This window comes from Chiloscyllium plagiosum, unplaced genomic scaffold (assembly GCF_037043375.1).
Source record: "Chiloscyllium plagiosum isolate Xiang-an unplaced genomic scaffold, Cpla_swu_hap1 HiC_scaffold_14, whole genome shotgun sequence".
NCBI classification, from domain to species: domain Eukaryota; kingdom Metazoa; phylum Chordata; class Chondrichthyes; order Orectolobiformes; family Hemiscylliidae; genus Chiloscyllium; species Chiloscyllium plagiosum.
In genome coordinates this window covers 49,077,660-49,101,795 of record NW_028270152.1, presented here as the reverse complement: position 1 = coordinate 49,101,795, position 24,136 = coordinate 49,077,660, and the positions used below count along the sequence as shown (strand labels likewise).

The window sequence follows — 24,136 nt, the reverse complement described above, 5'->3', positions numbered from 1 at the left end:
TCCCTACTTTTACGATCTATTCCCTTTGAAAGAAAAGCCATCAGTTTTTTTTGTCTTTGCTATTACTTGCTTAACTTGTGATTCATGCACAAGAATTCCCCCAGATCCCTCTGCGCTGTGGCCTTCTGCAATTATTCCCTATTTAAATAATACCCAAGCCCTGTATTCTTACAAATTGAAAAAAAATGTTTTTTTTCCATGTTATATTCCAAGCTTCTTTTTTTCCACTCATCTATTTTTGTGTCATATGCAAACATGATAAAAATGCATTCATTTCCTTCATACGAGTCATTCATACATATTGTAATTATTGTGATTCCAGAACTATTCTTTGTGGCACTCCAGGAGTTACAAGTTATCATCCTGAAACTGCCAACTTTTCCCAACTTAGTTTTTTTATTAGTCAGCCAAATCTCTTATCTATGCTAATGTACTTCCCTAACACTTTTATCTTATGTGCAGTACCTTATCAAATATCTTTTGGAAATTAATATATATTACATCGACCTGTTCCCCTTTTGCTATCCTGCTTGGACTATAATAAGTTTGTCAGGCATGATTTCCAGTTCATGAAGCCATGCTGACTTTTTTGATTAAGTCATATATTTCTGAATGCTCTGCTATTACATTTTATAATAGAGTATAACATCTTCTAAACAAAAAATACAAAGCTAAGTAGCCTGTAGTTATCTCTGTTTTGCCTCCTTTTTTAGTAAGGGTGTTATATTTGCAGCTCACTAATTATATTTCTGAATCTAAAGATCCTTGAAAATTATTCCCACTGCATCCACTATCTCTGCAGTTACTTTGTTTTAAATCTAAATATAACCCGTCATGTTGAGCGGACCTATTGATCATTAACCCCGTTATTTTCCCTAGTACCTTTTCTCTCAAGATAGGTATCGTCTTTATTCCTCCCCCCTCCCCTTTAGCCCCTTGATTCTTTATTGTATTTTTGGAATGTTATTTGCATCCTCTACCGTGAAGACTGATGCAAAGTATTTACTTAACTCCTATGCAATTTTTTGGCTCTCCAGCCTCACTTTCTTGGGGCCAAATGTTCAGGATGCCCTTTCTTCCTTTTTATATATTTAAAGAAGCTCTTTTAAATATATTTTTACATTATTGCTAGTTTGCCCTAGTTACTCTCTTTTATTGGTCATCTTTTCTTTGCTTTTAAAACTATTCCAATCCTCTGGTTTTCCCACTAATCTTTGCCACATTTTATGTTTATTTCTTTCAATTTGATACTATCCTTATCTTCACTTGGCTAACCATGGTCAGTTTATCTCCTTCCTAGAATCCTCCTTCCCCACTGGGGAAGTCATCAACTATGATGCTGTGAGTCCATTCCAAGTCCATTCCAGTCAACTCTGCCCTTATCCCTGTGTACTTACTCTTATTTAAGTTTAGCACTGTAGTTTCCAACTCAAGTTCCTCACTCTTAAACTGAATTCTAAGTTCTATCATTGTTACCGTCACTGTTCCCTACGAGGTCACTTATTAAACCTGCCTTATCACACATTACCAGATCCAAACTAGCCTGATCCTTAATTTCACAACATATTGTTCTGAGAAACTATCCCAAACAGACCCTGTGAATTCTTCTTGGTTACCTTTGCCAGTTTGATTTTCCTAATTTACATCAAGTTTAAGTCGCCCATGATAATGCCCTTTACATATGCCCTCGTTATCTTCAGCTTTATCCCCTGTGCTACAGAACAGCTACTGTTAGGGTGCCTCGAGGCAATTCCCAATGGTGTGTTCTTCCCCTTGTTATTTCCTACCTCAACCCACTTGAATTCTACTACTTTCAATTCAAGATCATTTCTTGCTGTCATTTTTGTTTCTTCTCATGCTATGAAGCCACCCTGCCACTTATTCTTTTCTGAGTTGTCCTTTCTAAAAATCAAATATCACTGAATACTTAGTTTCCAGCTTTAATCTCCTTGTAACAATGTTTCCTTACTGGCTATAAGTTCATAGAACATAGAACATTACAGCCCAGAACAGACCCTTCAGTCCTCGATGTTGTGTCGACCTGTGAACTAATCTAAGTCCATCCCCCTACACTATCCCATCATCATCCATATGCTTATCCAAGGATTGTTTAAATCTCCCTATCGTGGCTGAGTTAACTATATTGGCAGGCAGAGCATTCCATGCCCTTACCACTTTCTGAATAAAGAACCTGCCTCTGACATCTGTCTTAAATCTATCACCCCTCAATTTGTAGCTATACTCCTCACACAAGCTGATGTCATCATCCTAGGAAAAAGACTTTCACTGTCTACCCTATCTTAATCCTCTGATCATCTTGTATGCCTCTATCAAATCCCCTCTTTCCCTTCTTCTTTCCAATGAGAACAGACCCAAGTCTCTCAGCCTTTCCTCATAAGACCTTCCCTCCAGACCTGGCAACATCCTGGTAAATCTCCTCTGCACCTTTTCCAATGCTTCCACATCCTTCCTGTAATGGGATGACCAGAACTGTACACAATATTCCAAGTGTGGCAACACTAGCATTTTGTACAGTTGCAGCATGACATTACGGCTCCAGAACTCAATCCCTCTACCAATAACACACCATATGCCTTCTTAACAGCACTATCAACCTGAGTGGCAACTTTCAGGGATCTATGTAAATATACTCCAAGATCCCTCTGCACATCCACACTACCAAGAATCTTTCCATTGACCCAGTATTCTGCCTTCCTGTTATTCTTCCCAAAGTGAATCACCTCACATTTAGCTGCATTGAACTCCATTTGCCACCTCTCAGCACAATTCTGCAATTTTTCCAAGTCCCCCTGCAACATTATTCCACACTGTCCACTACTCCATTGACTTTCGTGTCATCTGCAAACTTACTAACCTATCCACCTATGCCTGCGTCTAAGTCATTTATAAAAATGACAAACAGCAGTGGTCCCAAAACAGATCCTTGTGGCACACCAGTAGTAACCAGACTCTAGGCTGAATATTTTCCATCAACCACTACTCACTGCCTTCTTACAGAAAGCCGGTTTCTAATGCAAATTGCTAAATCACCCTCAATCTCATGCCTCTGCATTTTCTCCAACAAGGTAAAAACAGCAGCCTACTACGTGGAACCTTATCCAACGCTTTACTGAAGTCCATGTGCACCACACCAACTGTCCTACCCACATCCACGTGCTTGGTCACCATCTCAAAAAATTCAGTGAGGTTTGTGAGACATGACCTGCCCTTGATGAAACCACGTTGACTATCTGCAATCAAATTGTTGCTTGCTAGCAATTGTTAAGTTCCAAAGAACTTAATTTGCTGTGCCACATTTGGCATGTCCCATGATCATGAAAAATAGGCTTCGAATTCAAGTTCTTTCCTTCAATACCAGCTTGCTTCTCTGTCAACTTTCAAATCAGCAAGCATTATACATTTGCTCAACCATTCACTGTCTCATGATGTTGCTTAGCAATGAAAAACATCAATTTTCCAACTTAAATGTATTTGTTTCTTTCTATGTCTGTCTCTCCACTATACCTTGGCAGTTCAGATCATTCAAAATGTATAAAAACTATAAAGTAGTACAGTCAATTCATGCTTCTTTCTTTTGGTTCAAGATCAAGGTTCAAGGTCAGCAGAAAATAGTCTTTTGGGAGTTGATGGCTGTGGACTAAATTAGCAGTGGTGGTGCCAAACTATTGCCTCCAGAGCATAGCTCACTTGTGACTTCTAGTGGTAGTCATCTGTGCTACAGTATTACAGTGTTGCGTGGAGCATGACCTATTTTATCAAAATTAAAAACTTAGACAGTTTGCGGCAGTGGATATGGGTGTTCCTGTATTGTTTCTCAGCTTCTTCATTCTGAGATTTGTCAAGTTGGACACTGCTTTTAGTGTTAGCATTATGTTGTTTGGTTAGGCCTGAATATTAGGTTATCCGGAAGATTAGGTTTTCGGAGAAATTGGTAAAATAGACAAGCTGAAGTAAGGAAAAGGTTTTATATTTTTGCATGTGTTTCTGCAGCCCTGATGAAGTGGGGAAGCTGGCAAAACAAATGCTTGGATACAACCTCATTACAAAGCAGACAACAAAGGACGGTGTCAAAGTTAACAAGGTGAGCGGTAGGGAGAAAATGAAAATAAATAGATTTATGTTGTAATATCATAATTTGCCGACAGTGAGTTAAATATATTTGAGGAATGTATTCGTGGGTTTGAGTGTATTATTAGTTAAACAATAAATTGCTTGTTGAGGGATTAAATAATTACTGTCTGATATCAGAATAAAACAAAAACCATTAGGATCAATAGCCAAATTGCAATGCTGCTTGGGTAACTAAATCTTAATTGATTTTACTATGAAGGTAATGGTGGCAGAAGCCTTGGATATTTGCAGAGAAACATATCTAGCTATTCTGATGGATAGAGCCTTCAATGGACCAGTTATAGTTGGCAGCCCAGAGGGAGGAATGGATATTGAGGAAGTCGCAGCCACCAAACCCGAGTTGATATTTAAGGTACGCTGGGAAACAAAAGTGATAATAGAACCTATACTATATGCTATACGAGAAATTAAATTGTGGTCATTCATGTGGAATTTCGCAAAGGCTTGTTAAAATCTTTGAATGGGACAGATATTTATTTTGTGCCAATTACATAGAAATTAAATTCAAAAATGCTATTTTGTCTTGTCAGCATGGCGTACAAAAACATTTTAAAATATTTAAAATTTCTACCAAAGCTGTTTAATCTGCTTTAAATACAAATGATTAACATATACGTTGACCAGTAGCTTCCCATTTATGAGACATCTATTCTTCTTTCTCAGGATTTTGAAATGTTCAAAAATTTTTTATTCAACTTATTCTATTGGCTTTATCTCTCAGGAGATCATTGATATCTTTGAGGGGGTTAAAGAAGATCAAGCACTTCGAATGGCGACCAATATAGGATTTAAAGGTCCACTGCAGCAACAGGTAAAGAGTGACAGTTGTCTACATACATGCCCCTTGAGTAGAAAGTGATAATTATATTTCTGGGTATGCTGCTCTGATTGAAAATAAAGCTGTTCTTAAGAGGAAGGAAAAATATACAATTGTGAGACAGGCATTTGCTGAATCGAGCTCAAGTTAATTGGATCTGTATCTAATGTTAACTGTCTTATAAAACATTTTGTCTCATTTTTAAAAACTACATCTTTTGAAATTTACAAAAGAAATTACTTTGCTTTATTATACTGCTTTAATCTTTTTATGCATTTGTATGACAAAACATACATTTACATGTTCTTTCACATAATTTGTAACTTTCTGTTGTTTTTTTTATTGCAGCTTATTAAATACTTTTGTAATGTTCAGTAACTTGAGTTGCACAAATTTCTTTAGCAAAGCAGAAAAAAATTATGCTTCTGGAAGTGTGGAACTTAATTCTGCTAATTTGTTGTCAGATTCCAACTCAATCAGCTGAATCAGTGAAGGGGTTTGGGAAAAGTTAAAAATGGGATACATATTAAAAACCCGTATGCTTTCACTATCTTTTACACTACTTAAAGATTTAAATCACTAGATCAGTTCTCTCCTAAAAATATGATCATGCCTTAAAACTCAAAATTGTACGTTCTAGTGATTGTACTGAAGGCTGTTCAAATTGCATGCAATTTCTTAAGTGCACAAATAATAGTAGGTACATTTTTAAACATCATTCAACACAACAACTTAAATAATAGCATATTTTAATGTAACTACATGTTTCAAAGTGCTTCACTAGAGCATTATGAAACAAAGTATGACACTGAGCCATGTGAGGATATGTTAAGTTTAATGATCTAAAGTTTGGCTAAAGAGGATCATCTTGGTGGAGGAAAAATGAGGTGAAATGTAGGAAAGAATATTGAGGACTTGAGGCATAGGCAACTCTAAGGCACATTGGCTAATCCTGCTTGACTTGAAACCATTGTAAGTCAGCAAGGGCAAGTTAATAGGTGAATGGGACCGGCTACAAGTTGTGGCATGAAGCTGAGTTTTTTATAACCTCATGTTATGGGAGGGAATAATTTCTGAAATGCCTGGATTTTACTGAGCAGCCAGGTTGGAGGTCATTAGGCACAGATGAGAGTTTCAATGGCAGATGAACATTGACAAGGTGAAGTCAGAGAAACGTTACATGGATGATGGTCTTAGTGACAGATGAGGTTGGAAACTTATCTTGTGTTTATATGTGACACCAAGGTTGCAAACAGACTGGCTCAATCTTAGACTATTGCAAGTGTTATGACTGTGACAGGAGAATGCACTGACAATCAAATCCCACTACATTACTCATCGCACTGTGTAAATTGTTGATTCGATTATTGAAATAGCTAATTCCTTTCTTCTATACTAATTAGAATAAAAATAATATCCACTAGGCTATTATAACAAATTCTTTTAAAACTGTTTATTATAAACAATCTTATTCTTAAAGCAAGTGACAACTACTGATTAGCGCCTTATGTATGATCTGGAATCAAACCTCTATCCTGTTAATCCCACACACCAGCCACACTTATACAGCATGAACAAGCTAAGTCGTGCAAAGATTTTTATAAAAGAAAACTGTGGGCTAAAAGGTATGGAATAAAAGATAAAATGTAGTGTCTTCTCATGTTCACTGGATTTCCTGTTGATAAATCTGAATTTCTGACAGTTGATGATGCTAAATGTCCAGTTTTGATTCCAATCATTCTGGATTTGAGTCGTTGAGAATTGGCCGTAATCCGCCTTTTTAGGTTCTACCAGGTAGACAGATGTATTGTTGATATTTAGAATAGCTATCATATTCCCAGAACCTTGTAATGAATTTAGGAGTTCAGAGTTATCGTAGCTTTAGAGGTCATAATTTGGAGATGCCAGTGTTGGACTGGGGTGTACAAAGTTAAAAATCATACAACATCAGGTTATAGTCCAACAGGTTTAATTGGAAGCTCTAGCTTTTGGAGTGCTGCTCCTTCATCAGGTCGTTGTGGAGTACACAGTAGTTACAACTGTGTATTCCACTATAATCAGGTGTTGTGTGATTTTTAGCTTTAGAGGTGTTTTCTTAACTCTGTTCTGGGTCTGTAGAACAGAACTTTAAATCTGAGATGCTGAAATTTGCTGGTAATCTGCTGTTGAGAATATGATTAAGTACTTAAGTACAACAAAAAATGCTTTTAATGGATAAATAATAAATAAAATTACACTACACTGACCCGTGATGTTGACAGATAGAAGGCCTACCAGCACATCCTCAAGCAGATTTTTGTCACAATTGAGAGTTCACAATATGGTCATCTCTACATTGGGGAGATGAAACACAGACTGGGTGACCAATTTGCAGAACAGCTATGTTCTGTCCACAAAAATGACATTGGTTGTCTGCTACTTCAATACAGTGCCATGTTTCCTGGCCAACAGTTCTGTATCGGGTTGCTGCAATGCTCCAGTGAAGCTCCTCGCAAGCTGGAAGTACAGCTTTTAATTTTCCGTTTAAGGACCCTGCAGTCTTCATGATTCACTATTGAGTTCAATACTTTTAGAATCTGAACACACTCCTGCACCCTGACACCCCAGGCCCTGTCATGTGTTGTGGGCCAGACCAAATCAAAATATTTTAAGAAGAAAGCTTAGACCCAGATTTGTTCTTATTTTTAAAGGCAAGTGTAAGGCATTGTGTTTGAATGCAATTCGATGGGTCAAGCTTGAAGCAAAACACTTTATTCTTACACTATAGTTAACATACAGAAAAATGAAAGAAGAATTGGAAAAACTTAACTCTATTGGAAAATGTAACGGAATAATAGATTATTAAACAGCAGCTGTTCCAATATAGTAACATCCCATAAACACAAACATGGCAAAGGCAATTTCAGTAAAATAGATTGTCATGTGTGCAGCTCTCCACTCCAAGAGGAAGGGACATCAAGAGAGAATGCGAGCATTTTGCTGTAGCAGGGAGAGATGTATAGCAGTTTCCAAATCACAAAAGCTACTCAAAGATAAACTAAAGCCCTGATTCTGTGGAAGCTTTGACCCCCACCTTTTCATGCAGCTTCTATTGTTCCAACTTAACAAAAAGCCAAACCTAGCCTGGCTCAGTGCAGACAGCTCGGCTCCAAGTTTACACGTGCTTTCAATAGAAATATTACAGAACAAATCTTTCTTAATGGCTCATCTTATAACACATGACATGAGCTGCTTTCAGCACAGCCAAGCATTTTCACCGATAAATGGTCCTTATTATTAGCCTTTCTTTCTTCCAGGCTTACAATTTATTTATCTGTTGCTCTGTCTAACTGTCTTTCTCTTCCTATGGACTGTGTTTCCACCTGTCACACATTGTTCCCAGACCCCTTCCCACCCATTGCCTTTGGTATATATACATTTCCTAGCTACCATCAGTTCTGAAGGATCACTAGACCCAAAACATTAATTCTGTTTTCTCTCCACAAGTGCTGTCAGACCTGCTGGGTTTCTTCAGCAATTTCTTTGTATGTGAGATTCTTTCATGTCTGGCCATGTATCTGAACAATCCATGTAGATCTTAATTTTGTGTAGTTTGGTAGCTTGTAGCAATCATGTTTTTAGCTTCTTGCATCTAGTTACAAATAACAAGAAAACAGCCTTCCCTAAGAATTAGGGGACCACAGCTATTCTGTTTTATTAATTACCTTCTATTAGAGTCCTAGAGATGTACAGCATGAAAACAGACCCTTCGGTCCAACCTGTCCATGCCAACCAGATATCCCATCCCAACCCATCTAGTCCCACCTGCCAGAACCCAGGCCCATATCCCTCCAAACCCTTCCTATTCATATACCCATCCAAATGCCTCTTAATTGTACCAGCCTCCACCATTTCCTCTGGCAGTTCATTCCATACACGTACCACCCTCTGTGTGAAAACGTTGCCATGTAGGTCTCTTTCATATTTTTCCCCTCTTACCCTAAACATATGTCCTCTAGTTGTGTTCCCCGACCCCAGGCAAAAGGTTTTGCCTATTTACCCTATCCATGCTCCTCATAATTTTGTAAACCTGTATAAGGTCACCCCTCAGCCTCCGACGCTCCAGGTAAAACAGCCCCAACCTGTTCAGCCTCCCCCTATAGCTCAAATCCTCCAACCCTGGCAACATCCTTGTAAATCTTTTCTGAACCTTTTCAAGTTTCACAACATCTTTCCGATAGGAAGGAGACCAGAATTGCATGCAATATTCCAACAGTGGCCTAACCAATGTCCTGTACAGCTGCAACATGACCTCCCAACTCCTGTACTCAATACTCTGACCAACAAATGAAAGCATATCAAACGCCTTCTTCACTGTCCTATCTACCTGCAACTCCACTTTCAAGGAGCTATGAATCTGCATTCCAAGATCTCGTTGTTCAGCAACACTCCCAAGGACCTTACCATTAAGTATATAAATCCTGCTAAGATTTGCTTTCCCAAAATGCAGCACCTTACATTTGTCTGAATTAAACTCCATCTGCCACTTCTCAGCCCATTGTATTGCTTTAGAAATGGGTGGGGGATAACCAGAAATGATTCTCTTCATTATTTTATCCATATTTATCTCTGAATCTGAATAGAACTATTTACGTTGATTTAAAAGAAATGTGTTGTAATAGTTCAAGTAGAACTAGAACTAACTTTGTTTCCATATCGATTTGTACAATTTTCTACAGGTTTCAAAACAGTGCCTCTGTTCACCTTTGCACACTGTTAATTAATTGAATTTCCTTTCATTAAATAGGCTGCAGAAGAGATTAAGAAACTGTATCGTCTATTTTTAAAAGTTGATGCCATCCAGGTAGAAGTGAATCCCTTTGGTGAAACACCAGATGGACAAGGTGAGGGTAGAAAGAAATGCATGCGTTTTGCTTTTGTGTACACACTAAAAGAAGTAATTAGCAAATACATACGTGCAAACAATGGTTTGCTTATGCCAATGCAATTTCAGCACTGAATAATGAAGGTTTCATTGGCTGCGAACAAATACCCTGAGTAACTAAACGTGTGTGTTCATTCTCTTCTGACTTTGTAATTATAAGATAAGACCACGCTGCCCAGAGTTAAAGATGCTGAATTCTCTAATGATCGCAGTGGATAAACCTGATTTGCCAGTCTTGGTCTGATAAAGAAATAAAGCAGGTCTTCTGTCAGTAAAGTGTCTTTTCTATACAGCAATGAAAGGAGAAATAACCACTGGGAACTGTACAAGCTGGTTTAGACGCAGCAACTTTCTGCGTAAGCCCCGTGAAGACTAGTGATTTTAAAATGCTTATCCAACACTGTTCTTTGTTTCTTCAAAATGAAAATCATCAATTGCAGTAAACCAGCCTGACATCTACAGGGGTAGATCAAGCTGTTGATTATTTGGTAAAATTTGGAGAATTATTGATCTGTTTTTCCACTCTCCCCTGTGTCAGCTAAGGCAGAAATTATCTCTTTTTCAACTAGTCTTTTCTACCAATTACGCTCTATTTGTTCATTAGCATATCCAAATTTTTTTTTCTCACTTACTAGGGTCTTCCTTTCTTTGTAATCCATCCCCCTAACCAGACTGTTTTCTGTGCTTCCTTCCTCAATAACTATCTTTTTCTGTTGCCTCTTTCACTGGTCCCATAGCAGGATATTTCTCTCCCATCTCCTGCACCACCGCCTACACGAGAGCATTTATTATTACGAAGTCAACCAGTTCGATATTTAAAATCTGAGAGCTGTTTTGGAAAGCATTTAGTATGAGAGCTAAATAGCATTAAAGAAGAATACCAATGAGGATTGCATGTACATGTCAATTATTTCTGTGGGCCTTGGGGCAAGAGGTTTTAGGGATCAGCATTAACAGCAGAGATGTGGCTCTCATTAGTCCCTGTTTCCAGACACTGAGTGCCTTTAACCTGATGGACACCATTTTTGATTACCTGTTCCCTGATTTGCTTCATGCTCACCGTCTTTCTCACTTGCTTGCCTAACTCTTCTGTTTGCAACTCCATTCACTCCCTCTTGCTGCCCCTGTCCTGAACACCAGAGGAAGATAATGTTTATTTTTCCCCTTCAATTAAGCTGCTAATCAGCCAGAATAAAACATTGTTTTTGTGGTGATTCCCTCTGTGCATCATTCAGTCAAGAAAAGGGAATTTGAGGGAAACAATACCCACTATAGAAGCAGGTTGCAAATTTTCAAAGCCCTTTTAACTGTCTGTTGTTTTTGGAGCTAAAATTTGTACTGCTCAGTATTTCTTCTGCTTGTTTAACTTTTGCAAACAATTCACTTTGGTTAATGCAACCTCTGTGTCCAACTTACACGAGGAATATTGTCTAAATGAATATAATGAGGTGGCATTAACACTGGTCATCATTCTAACACTGCAGTTAAGTCAAAATGATTTGCTTTTGATACATAAAACACACCTTGAGTTTTGTTTGAATTATTGTTAGAAAATGAGCACTTTCTCTTATCCGAGGAATTTAGCTTCCCTCTTGGAAATTGCACGTTGTTTTCTGCTCCATGTTGTCCAGCAGTGTTAAGTGGGCCTACTTTCGAAGGCCCAGAATATGAAGGGGTTTATTCCATAAACTCTTATTCTTAACGTTCTGTTAAAAAAAAATGTATTTTCAAAAGAAATCATCCATGCTATTTTCCTCTGTTCTGTGTTTCATCTTCACTGAAGAATGTGATAGTCATTGTATTCAAAAGGTTGAGATTTCCTGGTAGATTTTTTTGTTCACTGTTTAAAATATTGACCATTCAATCATTTTTTTTTGTAACTAACTGTGTCAGGAAGGGCTCTGGGTGGTGTTCATGCTTTCCCAAAAGAAATTGAACTTTTACTTTTATAAAGCTTATGTTGGGAAAAAAAAGTGCTTCCACCATTTGTTAACTTAAATAACAATTTTAACTCTTCTTGAATGAGAGAAGTATTTCATGATGAATGTTTTCACCAACAATTTTGAGCATAATGATAGGGAATAGGCATCCCTCAACTGTAAAAATAAATTTATTCCACAAATGTATGGATGTAATGATTCCAGAATCTCAGGTGTATGGTATGTTTCTTTCACACACCGTAAATATTCTGTTTTTGCCACAAATGTATCTTACTTCAGAATCAGCTCCTTTTACCTGTTTCCTGATTTTACTCCCACCTGACTACCTCCAGTCTTAAAATACACATTTGTTCTGAGCTCCTTGAATAACTTGCTATTATATTTATGAATAATTCATCCTTGGCCATTTAAACTTGTGGCCTTTGGGATAGAAAGGCAGGCCTGTGCTAATGTGTGTCCTGGTTTGCCATAGTCATGTGATTGCTACCATGAACAGTGATGGTTGGCATTTTGCAGCCAGTTCAGTGAAGGATACAAATTGAGACAACTTCGGCTGGATTGAACTAGTTTTGAAGTGAAGCTGAGATTGAGTGTTGAAGAAGTGATTAGAAATATATCTACTAACAGAGAGTCTCAGCAACGTTCAGAGTGGTGAAAGCTCCCACCAGAAGCCAGAGACAGGAAGTAAAAAAGCAAGCCACAGCTGCAACGTTTGGTAAGACAATGGCTGCAACTATTTCTCTCTTGGTGCTGTTCTTAATGAAAGGTGATATGAATCAGAACTGTTAGTTTTTTTTCATGTGCAGAGATGAAATCATGAAATTGTGACAGATGTTCTTAAGAAGTCAGCAGTTACAAGTAGCCACACTCTTATTGGTGTTAAAGAGAGAGAGTTTCAAAGTGTATTCCTGCCACCCCAAACCTCTCTGAAGAACAGAGAAACAGAATGCAGAAACCATGAAAGCCTTGAAGGCAACCTTTGAACACCAACTAAACGTAATTTATGAATTGTATGTGTTTGATATTAAAGCGCAAGAGAGAGAGACAGACAAGGGGAGAGGGAGAGAGAGAGATAGACAAGGGGAGAGGGAGAGAGAGTGAGAGAGATAGACAAGGGGAGAGGGAGAGAGAGAGACAGACAAGGGGAGAGGGAGAGAGAGAGACAGACAAGGGGAGAGGGAGAGAGAGAGAGAGAGATAGACAAGGGGAGAGGGAGAGAGAGAGAGATAGACAAGGGGAGAGGGAGAGAGAGAGAGATAGACAAGGGGAGAGGGAGAGAGAGAGAGAGAGATAGACAAGGGGAGAGGGAGAGAGAGAGAGAGAGAGATAGACAAGGGGAGAGGGAGAGAGAGAGAGAGACAAGGGGAGAGGGAGAGAGAGAGAGAGACAAGGGGAGAGGGAGAGAGAGAGAGATAGACAAGGGGAAAATCCATTGATCCATATGTGACTATCAACGTAGCTCATAATCCTGTGCCTTTTCACAACCAAAAGATGATCATGTTAAAGCCAGGATTGGATAGGACAAACAATTTTTCATTGCAAACATGTCTACTGAGAGAAGCAAAACTTACTTTCAGGAAAATAAGCATATACAGAAGCACTAAATGTAGAAAATTAATAGCTAGAGTACATACACATCAGAACAGACCAAGTCTTGCATTTTGCTGATTGACATTAAAGGCTGAAACAGCAGAACAATTACTAAGAGCAGGATGCAAATACTGTGGAGGATATTTCAACAGAAAGAAGTCATGGCCAGCATGGCAAATCAGTATTCTCACTGAAAGAATCTAAATAATTTGGCACTCGGGTATCTGCATAGAAAGAAGCTCCTAAGCAGATTTGGTAGCCACTATAGAGATATCAGCCAAAGATTCTGGCTAATCACACTACATCATACCAAAGATTAGTTCAGTCAGTTGATAGGTGAGAAATAGTTTGTGACTATTGGAATTATGACTACAGAAGGAGAGCATCAAGTCAGTGTACAATGTCAGATATACACCAGTTAATTGCACATTGCTGACCTGCTATCCAAAGCCATACTCCTTATAATGAAAGTAGTGATACTGTGATAGCATTAAATCTTCCAGATCGAATGAGAAGCAGTGACCAACAGATCCAAAAGCAATGCAGTAATTTGTCAGATTCTTTAACTATTTAGCAAAACTTCTGCCCATTCTCTCACTGGATTGTCAACCGTTAAGTCAGATAAGTGCCAAGAATGTGGAGTGGTATTTGTGTATGGATCAAGAGGCAGTAATCACTAAAATTAAGCAGTGCCAGTGCTGAAATACAGTTACATAAAGGATGAAGTCATCCTTCAGTATGATCCCAATGACTTGGAACAACCATAATACAGCAAGGATAATTGATTCCATTTACATCCAGAGCTTTATAACAAATGGCACAATACTTTGATTCAATTGAGAAGGAGTGCCTGCCAGATGTGTATGCTTCTGAACACTAATCATTATCTACTTGGAAGAGACAAAGTGACAGTTGAATTCAACCACTTTTTCAAAAGATTTTCCTTGAGCTGCTTCTATCTACTTCAAAATGTCTGCAAAGAGTGTTGCTGTGATTACAGAGACAACGTCTAGACATAGTATGTCAGCAACATTCCTTTGTTTGTGGTCAACAGCAATACTCCTTTGAAGAAAGAGGATAGAGATAAAGGCGTTGAGAGAAGAGATTCTGAAGCACATCCATGCATGTATTCTGGACCAAACCCCCTCCAAATATATTAAGGAGATAGCCTAGACCCTAACATTTTCTTATTTTAAAGGCAGGTGCCAAGCGCTGTGTTCAGATGCAATTCGATTGGTTAAACTACCACATTTGAAGCAAAACACACTTTATTCATATAGTTAAAATGCAACGTAAAAAAGAAATAGAAATAACTTAACTCTTGGAAAACAACAGTATAATAGACTATTTAACTACTAAACAGTAACTCTTCCAATATAGTAACATCCCTTAAACACACCATGAGCAAAGGCAAATTCTGAAAAGTAGATTATCTCAAAGGTAATTGTCCAGTCCAGGAAGAAAAAAAATCAAGAGAAAACAGAGGAAGAGATAGTAATAAACAGAAATATACTGCAGCTTCCAAACCCAGCTTCAAGACCCCAGCAACTGCTGCTGAAAAACTAAAACTAAAAACCCTAGTTTTGTGGGAGCTTATCCACATACATTGGGGCTGCATCTACTATTACAACTGTTCAAAAAAAAAGGCCTCACAAGCTGTTTACTTTATTGGATTCAAATAGATAGCTCTTCACTTCTGTATTAAAACCTCTCCAATATATTAACCAGGACAAAATGCACCCCTTAAAGCCATAGTATCATCGTACATGTCATTTAAGAATTGAGTCGAGTTTGAGGAAGGCATGAGAAGAGAGAAACCTGGGCAGTGAAATTGAGGACAAGGTAGTGCTTATAATGAGGACCAAACCATGTAATTTAGAGAGCCACTGATCACATGTGACACCCCAGACCATGATCAAATCGGAAATAGAACTCTTCATTGTCACAAGAGCTGATTATCTCATTATTGTAGACTATATTCTGACTACTGGAGGGTGGACTTCAGAAAGTAACATTGAGTTATAGTGTGTCAAAAGCGCACATTAAGCCATTACATCATTCCTGGCATTGTAATGATAGCCCTCAGTTTACAAGTGAAGAGTTCAGCCACTTCATAGTTGTTTGGGAAATTCATTATTGGACATCATTTCTGCACTATGTCTAATCAAATGGCAAGACTAAGATGGCAATGAAAATCTCCAAAGGAGTTGTAAGCAAATTGTACGATCCATTTCAACTGTATATAAGCCAATCCTCGAGTAGATAAACGCATCTAATGAAGGCATATGAAGTAGTCTGCCCTCTATTTCCATAGTCATAATAAAAGTTAAAAATGTTATCAAAGTACACAAAGTCCCAAATTTACCTGTTGGATAGGTTAACAGAAAACAGTGGTGACAGTGTCGATGAAATAGCAGAAAAGCAACTTTCATTTTGACATGCCCACCAATTCATTGCTAGAATTGAGCATTGGACAATCAGTCAGGGTACAACGCTGCGATACACTCAACAAGAGTCAGCTCAAATGGCAACTTCAGACTTATGTAGAGCAACCTCAATGCTATATGCGCAACTAGATATACTGTTGCAACCACAAGCACATAAGCTCAAACAGAGAAGCATAAGGAGGTCAATCAGAAAGATATAAACTCACCACCTGCACAGAGCACAGATCAAACAGTGGAAAAGGAATAAGTTTCCAAGGAAATTATCATTCAAATGAGCATTCAAATTAAACCACCATTAATACAACCATTAATAAATGAATAAAAATGAAAGATAATAGGTGGAGTCTTATCGGGGTCTTAGCTAAGTGGACTACGGTGAGGCTTATGACACAATAGGGTGAGGAGTCTAATAAGGCCTGTCTTGATGTCAGGAACAACAAGTTCCTACATCTTTTTTGCATTTGCAGAGCTGCAAGACAAATTTCTCACTAGATAACAGCTATATTCCAATTAAGAGGGATTATAGTTTGTTAAAAGACTTATTTACACCATAACTAGCCACTTTCATATTCATCTTCCTATGTAACTGGATGAGTTAGTTGTCAAGAATTCACAATGTGGGCGTCATATAAAGAAAAAAAACATGAGGCTGGGGAACTTGATTGGCAGTTAGTTTTTTCCCATCGTCTTGCTAAGCACAGCAAAAGCTGTCCTCTTAAATAGTGTTGCTCTGTATGTTGGTGTTAATCAAATCAAAGCAGCTTTAGTAGATTCGGCGGAGCCACAAGATGGAAGGAAGTCACTTACCTGCATGCTTTCCATACAGTGAAATAGTTGGATCCAGGTGACTAGTCGGAAACTTAAGGCTCCGTTTCAAAGATGGTTAGATGCATGACATGAGTGCCCATTTGGACTTCGGAGTCATCAGCTGGTGAAAGAGGGAACTGTCAACAACTCCTATCGTCTTGCATACACTTACCACAATGGCAAAGCAATGGCTACAACAATTTGGCAACCAATACCAGCATCAAAATTGACAATTTGCAACATCATTTGGCAACTTCATGTGTGGTGCTTGTAGCAGAAACTGCATCTCAACAATGGAGAATAATATTATTCCTGTGATAGTTATCAGTTTAATTTCTTTCTGTTTTATCTTTCCATATGCTGTCTTCACTTTATGAGTTGTTGAACATTTCAAATGAGAACTTTTTTTGCCTGTCTGATCTGCCAGAGGGTTTGTTCTTTCTTATAGCAGAACAAATCTTCAGAAGAAATCTGTTCAGGGTTAGAAAGCCAAATTTCTTCTTCTTTATAATTCTATTTGAAGGCATCACATTTGAACAGTTAGTCAGAATGCCCAGCAGCATATTAATCTCATATGCTTCAAGTTACTCAGAAGTCTAGAAGGATGGGGGGTGTGAGGGTGGATTTCATTGAAGCTTACAGGATATTGAGAGGCCTGGATTGAGTGAACATGGAGAAGCTGCTTCCACCAGTAGGAGAGAGTAGGATTCAAGGGCACAGCCTCAGAGTGAAGGGCCAAAGAGCTTTAGAACTGAGATGAGGAATTTCTTCAGCCAAAAGGTGATGAATCTGTGGAACCCATTGCTACAGAAGACTGTAGAGGCCAAGTCATTAAGTATGTTTGAGATACTGTTCAGGGAGAATGCAAGAGAATGAGGTTGAGAACATGTTAACGATGCTTCAATAGCAGAGCAGAATTGATGGGCCGAATGGCCTAATTATGCTCTTATGTCTTGTGGTCTTGGTAATCCTCCCCTCCACCGTTCTCTTTCTCCTCAAGTTGCAAGTGTCTCGTCTGTTTTATAAGGCCAGCATCTGTATGAATTTCTCTTCTGCCTTCTCTGGTTCCACTGATTGATCTTCCCTTTCATGCAGTCATAGAACATAGAACATAGAACAATACAGCACAGAACAGGCCCTTTGGCCCACGATGTTGTGCCGAACATTTGTCCTAGCTTAAGCACCCATCCATGTACCTATCCAATTGCTGCTTAAAGGTCACCAAGGATTCTGACTCTACCACTCCCACAGGCAGTGCATTCCATGCCCCCACCACTCTCTGGGTAAATAACCCACCCCTGACATCTCCCCTATACCTTCCACCCTTCACCTTAAATTTATGTCCCCTTGTAACACTCTGTTGTACCCGGGGAAAAAGTTTCTGACTGTCTACTCTATCTATTCCTCTGATCATCTTATAAACCTCTATCAAGTCACCCCTCATCCTTCGCCGTTCCAATGAGAAAAGGCCTAGCACTCTCAACCTATCCTTGTACGACCTATTCTCCAGGCAACATCCTGGTAAATCTTCTCTGCACCCTCTCCAAAGCTTCCACATCTTTCCTAAAGTGAGGCGACCAGAACTGCACACAGTACTCCAAATGTGGCCTAACCAAAGTCCTGTACAGTTGCAACATCACTTCACGACTCTTGAATTCAATCCCTCTGCTAATGAACGCTAATACACCATAGGCCTTCTTACAAGCTCTATCCACCTGAGTGGCAACTTTCAAAGACCTATGAACATAGGCCCCAAGATCCCTCTGTTCCTCCACCTCACTAAGAACCCTACCGTTAACCCTGTATTCCACAGTCTTATTTGTCTTTCCAAAATGGACAACCTCACACTTGGCAGGGTTGAACTCCATCTGCCACTCCTCAGCCCAGCTCTGCATCATATCCAAGTCCCTTTGCAGCCGACAAGAGCCCTCCTTACTATCCACAACTTCACCAATCTTCGTATCATACAGTCTATGCTATCCTCAATGTTGTGTATATTTTGGAGAAACCTTACCAGAAATAACATCCCCTTCAAAGTTTGAAGTGAGGGTCTGGGATGGTGACATATTTGAACTGGTACTGTACAGATAATCCAGAGGTCCAGGCCAATGTTGTAGGGGTTATCGATTTAAGTCCCACATATCAGCTGGTGCCATTTAAACTCCATTCATATATGTAGCAAACTAATCTCCGTAATAGCAGTGTGATAACTATCATAAATTGTTGTAAAGATTCATCTAGTTCACTAATGTGCTTTAGCAAGGGATTTCCATCCTTATCTGTCCTGTCCTTCCTTTGATTTTTGATCCACATCAGTGTGGTCACTGCCCTCTGCAAATTACTCAGTTCAAGAAATCACAACAAATACTCCCCTTGCCAACTTTGCCCACCCCATGAATGAATTAGTTTATATTCCAACCGAGGAACACTATCTACTTTGTTTCTGTTACTTTAGCAGCCAGAAATGCAACATTGAAGACAATGCTTTTTGCAGTTATATGGTACAAAAATGGGTGATATTTCACTGATGTCAAATTCAATACAATGTATATAAAAAATTCCACAGAATTTATTTAGATAGCCAACAATGAATTGGCAGAATAAATGTTAACTAGAGCAAATCCATATGAGCAGTGACAAACCACTACAGATCTCTGAAGGCTGTGATACCTCTCTCCAAACTGCTAGTGCTCCAGGCTTCAGTGTTTAGGATGTCTCATTGCCCTCAACTTAAGGTTGCTCATCTGGAATGTCTCAAGTTAGAGACATTTCCTGCAGATGTGGCAATCTGAGGTGGTCCCGTTGTGCACTAAGCTCTAAACACAGTAATCTTCACATACAGCTTGTTCTCTTATTACAATTCTTAATGTATTTATTGATGTATTACTTGGCAGTAATGTCTAGATTATAGTTAGTGAATGGATTGTATCTCCACTCAGAGTTCCAGTAGAGAAATTGGTATTTCAATTTCCAATTTTAGATCTATTCATCTACCTTGCTCAATTGAAATCTCAATTCTATTTAGCAGATGGATTTTTGATTTCAAATCAATCAGCAATTCATTTCCTGCATAATTATTTATCTGGCTTATATTGATAGATTGGTTTGCACTGAGCTCAAATTCCCTGGACTTCACTGCTTCTCCCTTTGCCCTTTCTACATAATTGCCTTTTCAGATTATTGTGGGTTTTTTTTAATATTTGACTTTGTGTCTGCTGTGTTCTTTTTAAATATACAACTTCTCCTGCAGTGTTCTACATTGATAAACTGATTTAAATATGCCTGACTGCCAAGTTGAGGAAGTGAGATTTCATTATTAAGAATGATGTTTAGAACCTTAGTACTGTGTGAATTACACAATGTTAAGTGATCTGTCGTCATTTCCAAATGCTTGTATTGACCAAGTTATGTGCTAGTTAACATCTTTTCTATCATAAAGATCTGCAATAGCTTATGATGTTTTTGTAACTTGCCACCATTCAAACTGATGTAAAGCCAAGTTGCACTTCTAATTTATTTCTGTTATTTAATTTTTGTGTCTTTGGAAAAGCACTCTAAATTATTTGTTACATGTTGAATTGAATTGGGACCAGTAAATCCCCAGTATTTTGTGTAGTATCATGGTAATGTATTTTTACAATTGCTCCACTATTTTTACTATCATGAAATTTTATATTCGTAATTAAATTGTTTCAGGAAACACATTAATTCCTTTTTTCATTAATGCAAATCTGGATGATAATTATACCCATTAAACACAGATAAAGAATTAAACTGGTGAAAAATCTATATTGCGAAGAAATAGATCAGAATTTTATGATGTTGAGCACAATTTAACAAAAAAACTTAACTATCCAGCCTGTTATTAAATAGTTTGTCAGCCCTGCCCTCCTCAAGAATGTTGAAGAAGCACGATTACTTTTGGAGCTATTATCCTATGATCAGTTGCAAAATCCAGTTTGAGTTTGAGCATTTAAGATAGTCACTGGATACTACCTAATATAATTTAAATCCTACAAGTGCACTGAAAAAAAACTACACAAATCGATTTAGCTTGGTTGTGTACAGAAGTTGGATTTGACAATTCATTCCTGAGTAATTTGAAGCATATGTGAGATTAATATGCTGCTGGGCTTTCTGACCGACTGTTCAAATATGATGTCTTCAAATAGAATTGTAAGAAGGAAAAAGTTTGGCCTTCTAACCCTGAACAGATAAACGTGCTGACAAATGTGAATGGATTAATTAAGGATATCAGGTTGGCATGGACGAGTTAGACCGAAGGGTCTGGTTACGTGCTGTACATCTCTATACGAAGAAATAAACTTTATGGCTGATCAAGCACAGCAGGTCAGGCAGCATCAGAGGAGCAGGAAAATTGACTTTTCGGGCAAAAGCCCTTCATCAGGAATAAGACTGGGAGCCTCGGGGGTGGAGAGATAAATGGGAGGGGGATGGGGCTGGGGGAAGGTAGCTGAGAGTGAGATAGGTGGATGGAGGTGGGGGTAATGGTGATAGGTCAGAGGGGTGATTCGAGGGGATAGGTGGGAAAGAAGATGGACAGGTAGGACAGGTCATGAGGGCAGTGCTGAGCTGGAAGGTTGGAACTGGGATAAGGTGGGGGGAGAAGAAATGAGGGAACTGGTGAAATTCACATTGATGCCATGGAGTTGGAGGGTCCTGAGGTGGAAGATGAGGTGTTCTCCCTCCAGGCGTTGGGTGGGAACCGAGTGGCGATGGAGCAGGCACAGGACCTGCATGTCCTCGGCGGAATGGGAGGGGAAGTTTTCGGCCACAGGGTGGTGGGGTTGATTGGTGCACTCTCAGCTATCTTCCCCCCCAGCCCCCCCCCCCCCCCCCCCCCCCCCCCACCCATTTATCTCTCCACCCCCAAGGTTCCCTGTCTCATTCCCGATGAAGGGCTTTTGCCCTAAACATTGATTTCCCTGCTCCTCCGATGCTGCCTGACCTGCTTTGCTTTTCCAGCACCACTCTCTCAACTCTGATCTGCAGCATCTGCAATCCTCACTTTCGCCTTTCTGGCTGATCAGACAGGCGTTTACAAAAAAAGTTTCGCATTTGAAAAGATAAACAACTAATCCTAATAAATGTGAAGAAAGCAATGTGGAAAGATAAAAACAAAACAAAAACCTATAAATAGCAGCAGGAATAATTAGACTTTGAAATAACTGTCATTGTGCTGGAACATTTGTATTTAAAAAGCACTTCTTATCACAACTTGTTGAGACTTGGGCAAGCAATTCTGTTAATTGATATTCAAAAAGGGTTCTTTTCAGTAGAACTGGCTTGAGTTTTTTTTAAGTTTAGCTCGTGGCTCTTCTCATGTTTCTGATTAAGTGTGAGGTTTGCACTGTTACTACCCAAATTCTTAAGATACATAATTTACATGTTTCATTTTAATTCTGAAATATTTGAATAAATTGGCTATAAATTTGCATGGGCATGTTTACGTCTTATGAGTCATCTTTATGTATTGTGCTCTTACATTTACCAGTCACTTTAATAAGTCAGTTTGAAATTTGTGTGGTTCAGTGCCTTCAGGTGATAATTGCAAGTCAATGTATTGGTTGCAATTATAGTCACGTATTACAGCTCCATTAATGTTCTGTGCACCTCCACAGACCATCTTGTTTGCACAACTTTTCCAAGAGAGTGTTCTAGCACCACAATATGAAGATAAACTTGCAAGTGGGAAAGGTTCTTCACTACTTATCCTGGCAAAATCTTCCGATGTTTGAAATTCCTGTCTATGTAATAAAGGATCCACGATAAATCCTTGAGGGCACTTATCCTGAAATGGCAAATGAATCGAACATGATAGAATATCATTGTACTGCCATGAAGTTTACAACATCCGCTTTCTGTGCTGTCACATAAATAAGTCGATTCATGCTATTTTTGCAAATTAGCATTTTGTTGCTAAATGTGCAGGCAAAAGGGAGAGAGAGATGTACTGATTCCAGTTTGAATATAAAAAAAATTACAAAATGCCAGAAAAATGAGGTGTCTGACTGCCTGCATCCTTTATACATCTATTTCTGATTTTCTTTTCCTGACCGCCTGAGAAACGGTTCATTCTTCAGTGCTCAACTATGCTTCAAAATTGAATTAAATTGAATCGTTAGGGCATTGCAGATGCTGTTTTGACTAAATAGCGTCCGTAGCACATGTGTACACTTTTGTGGTAAAACATAATGTCAGATATTTGTTGAAGGCATTAGTGAATGTATAGCAAACACGAATGGGAAATGTGCAGAGAAGTTTATGCAATCACTTCTGTGTGCACTGCTAGAGCCATAGTGGATCTCCTTGCTCCAGCCAATACTCCTCTAAAAATGATGGTAGGATCTCCCCCATCAGTCTTGGTTAAAGCTTATTTGTTAGTTGAATTTGTTACAATAGTAGTGAAAATAAATTATCAAATTTTTAACTTACATCACCTGATTGTTATATCTGAGGTTATCCATGAACTAAAATGGTTTTTAAAAGTCAAAAACATGACCCTGAAGTAGCTACCTGTCGACTGGCTTTGGCAGAATCGTCTGGAATAAATAAAGTCATATGGACTCAAATTAGATATTTTTTGAAATACATCAAAACTAGGAATCAATGTCATGGAATTTGCATACCGTGTTTCATGCATGTATTATGATAGTATCACATTTTTGAAGATGAAAGCCAAATTTTAAGTACAGCAACAAGTTCAGAAGGCAAATGATGTATTAACCTTTGTTGCAAGGGGATTTAAGCTCAGGAGCAAAGAAATCTTGCTTCAGTCGTATAGAACACTTGTTAGGCCACCCTTGCAGTAGTGTCGTCCCTTGTCAAGGAAGAATATGGTTGCCATAGAAGAAGTGCAGCACAGGTTACCAGACTGATGCCTGGGTTAGTGGAATTGTCCTATGAGGTCAGATAAAGGAGATGGGACCTATATTCTTGGGTTTGGAAAAATGAGAGAGAACCTTACAGAAACATGAAAGAATATGATTTAAAGAACTTCCTTGTCTGTTTTGGATTCCATCAAATTTACCGTGTATAGTCTGGAGAGAGAATTATGGAGCAGGCAAGGATCAAAATGATTTTGCACATCTTGTATATAATTCAACTTGTGCACTCCTCCCAGATCTTGGCTTTCTGATTGTGGAGTGTTGTTGCTGTGTTGCACATTATGTTGCTAATATTGGGCTTTTTGCAAGATTCACATGTCTAATCCTTGTTAGATAATATCTTTAAATCAATTATTGAAATTGACTTTTCTGATGAATTTGAAATAGGAAGTTTGCAACATTTAATGTTAAGTATTTGGTGGCAAATTCACTTAATCATCTGACACTTCCATTCTTCAATTCACTACCATTGAAAATATTTTAACGGTGTTTAATGGAGCTACAAAGTGGGGCAGTTATAATCGTTGTTTTTAATGGCAGGTTTACTTCCC

The 24,136-nt window shown here is 38.6% G+C and overlaps 1 protein-coding gene across 1 annotated transcript in view; it reads left to right on the top strand.

Moving 5' to 3' along the window:
- The window catches only part of suclg2 (succinate-CoA ligase GDP-forming subunit beta), a 314,651-nt gene that overhangs the window by 163,655 nt on the left and 126,860 nt on the right, over nucleotides 1-24,136 (top strand). The window contains exons 4-7 of the mRNA XM_087994422.1: nucleotides 4,012-4,102; nucleotides 4,352-4,504; nucleotides 4,874-4,963; nucleotides 9,756-9,852. Coding sequence (XP_087850548.1) covers nucleotides 4,012-4,102; nucleotides 4,352-4,504; nucleotides 4,874-4,963; nucleotides 9,756-9,852 — 431 coding nt within the window. The remainder of the gene's footprint in view (nucleotides 1-4,011; nucleotides 4,103-4,351; nucleotides 4,505-4,873; nucleotides 4,964-9,755; nucleotides 9,853-24,136) is intronic.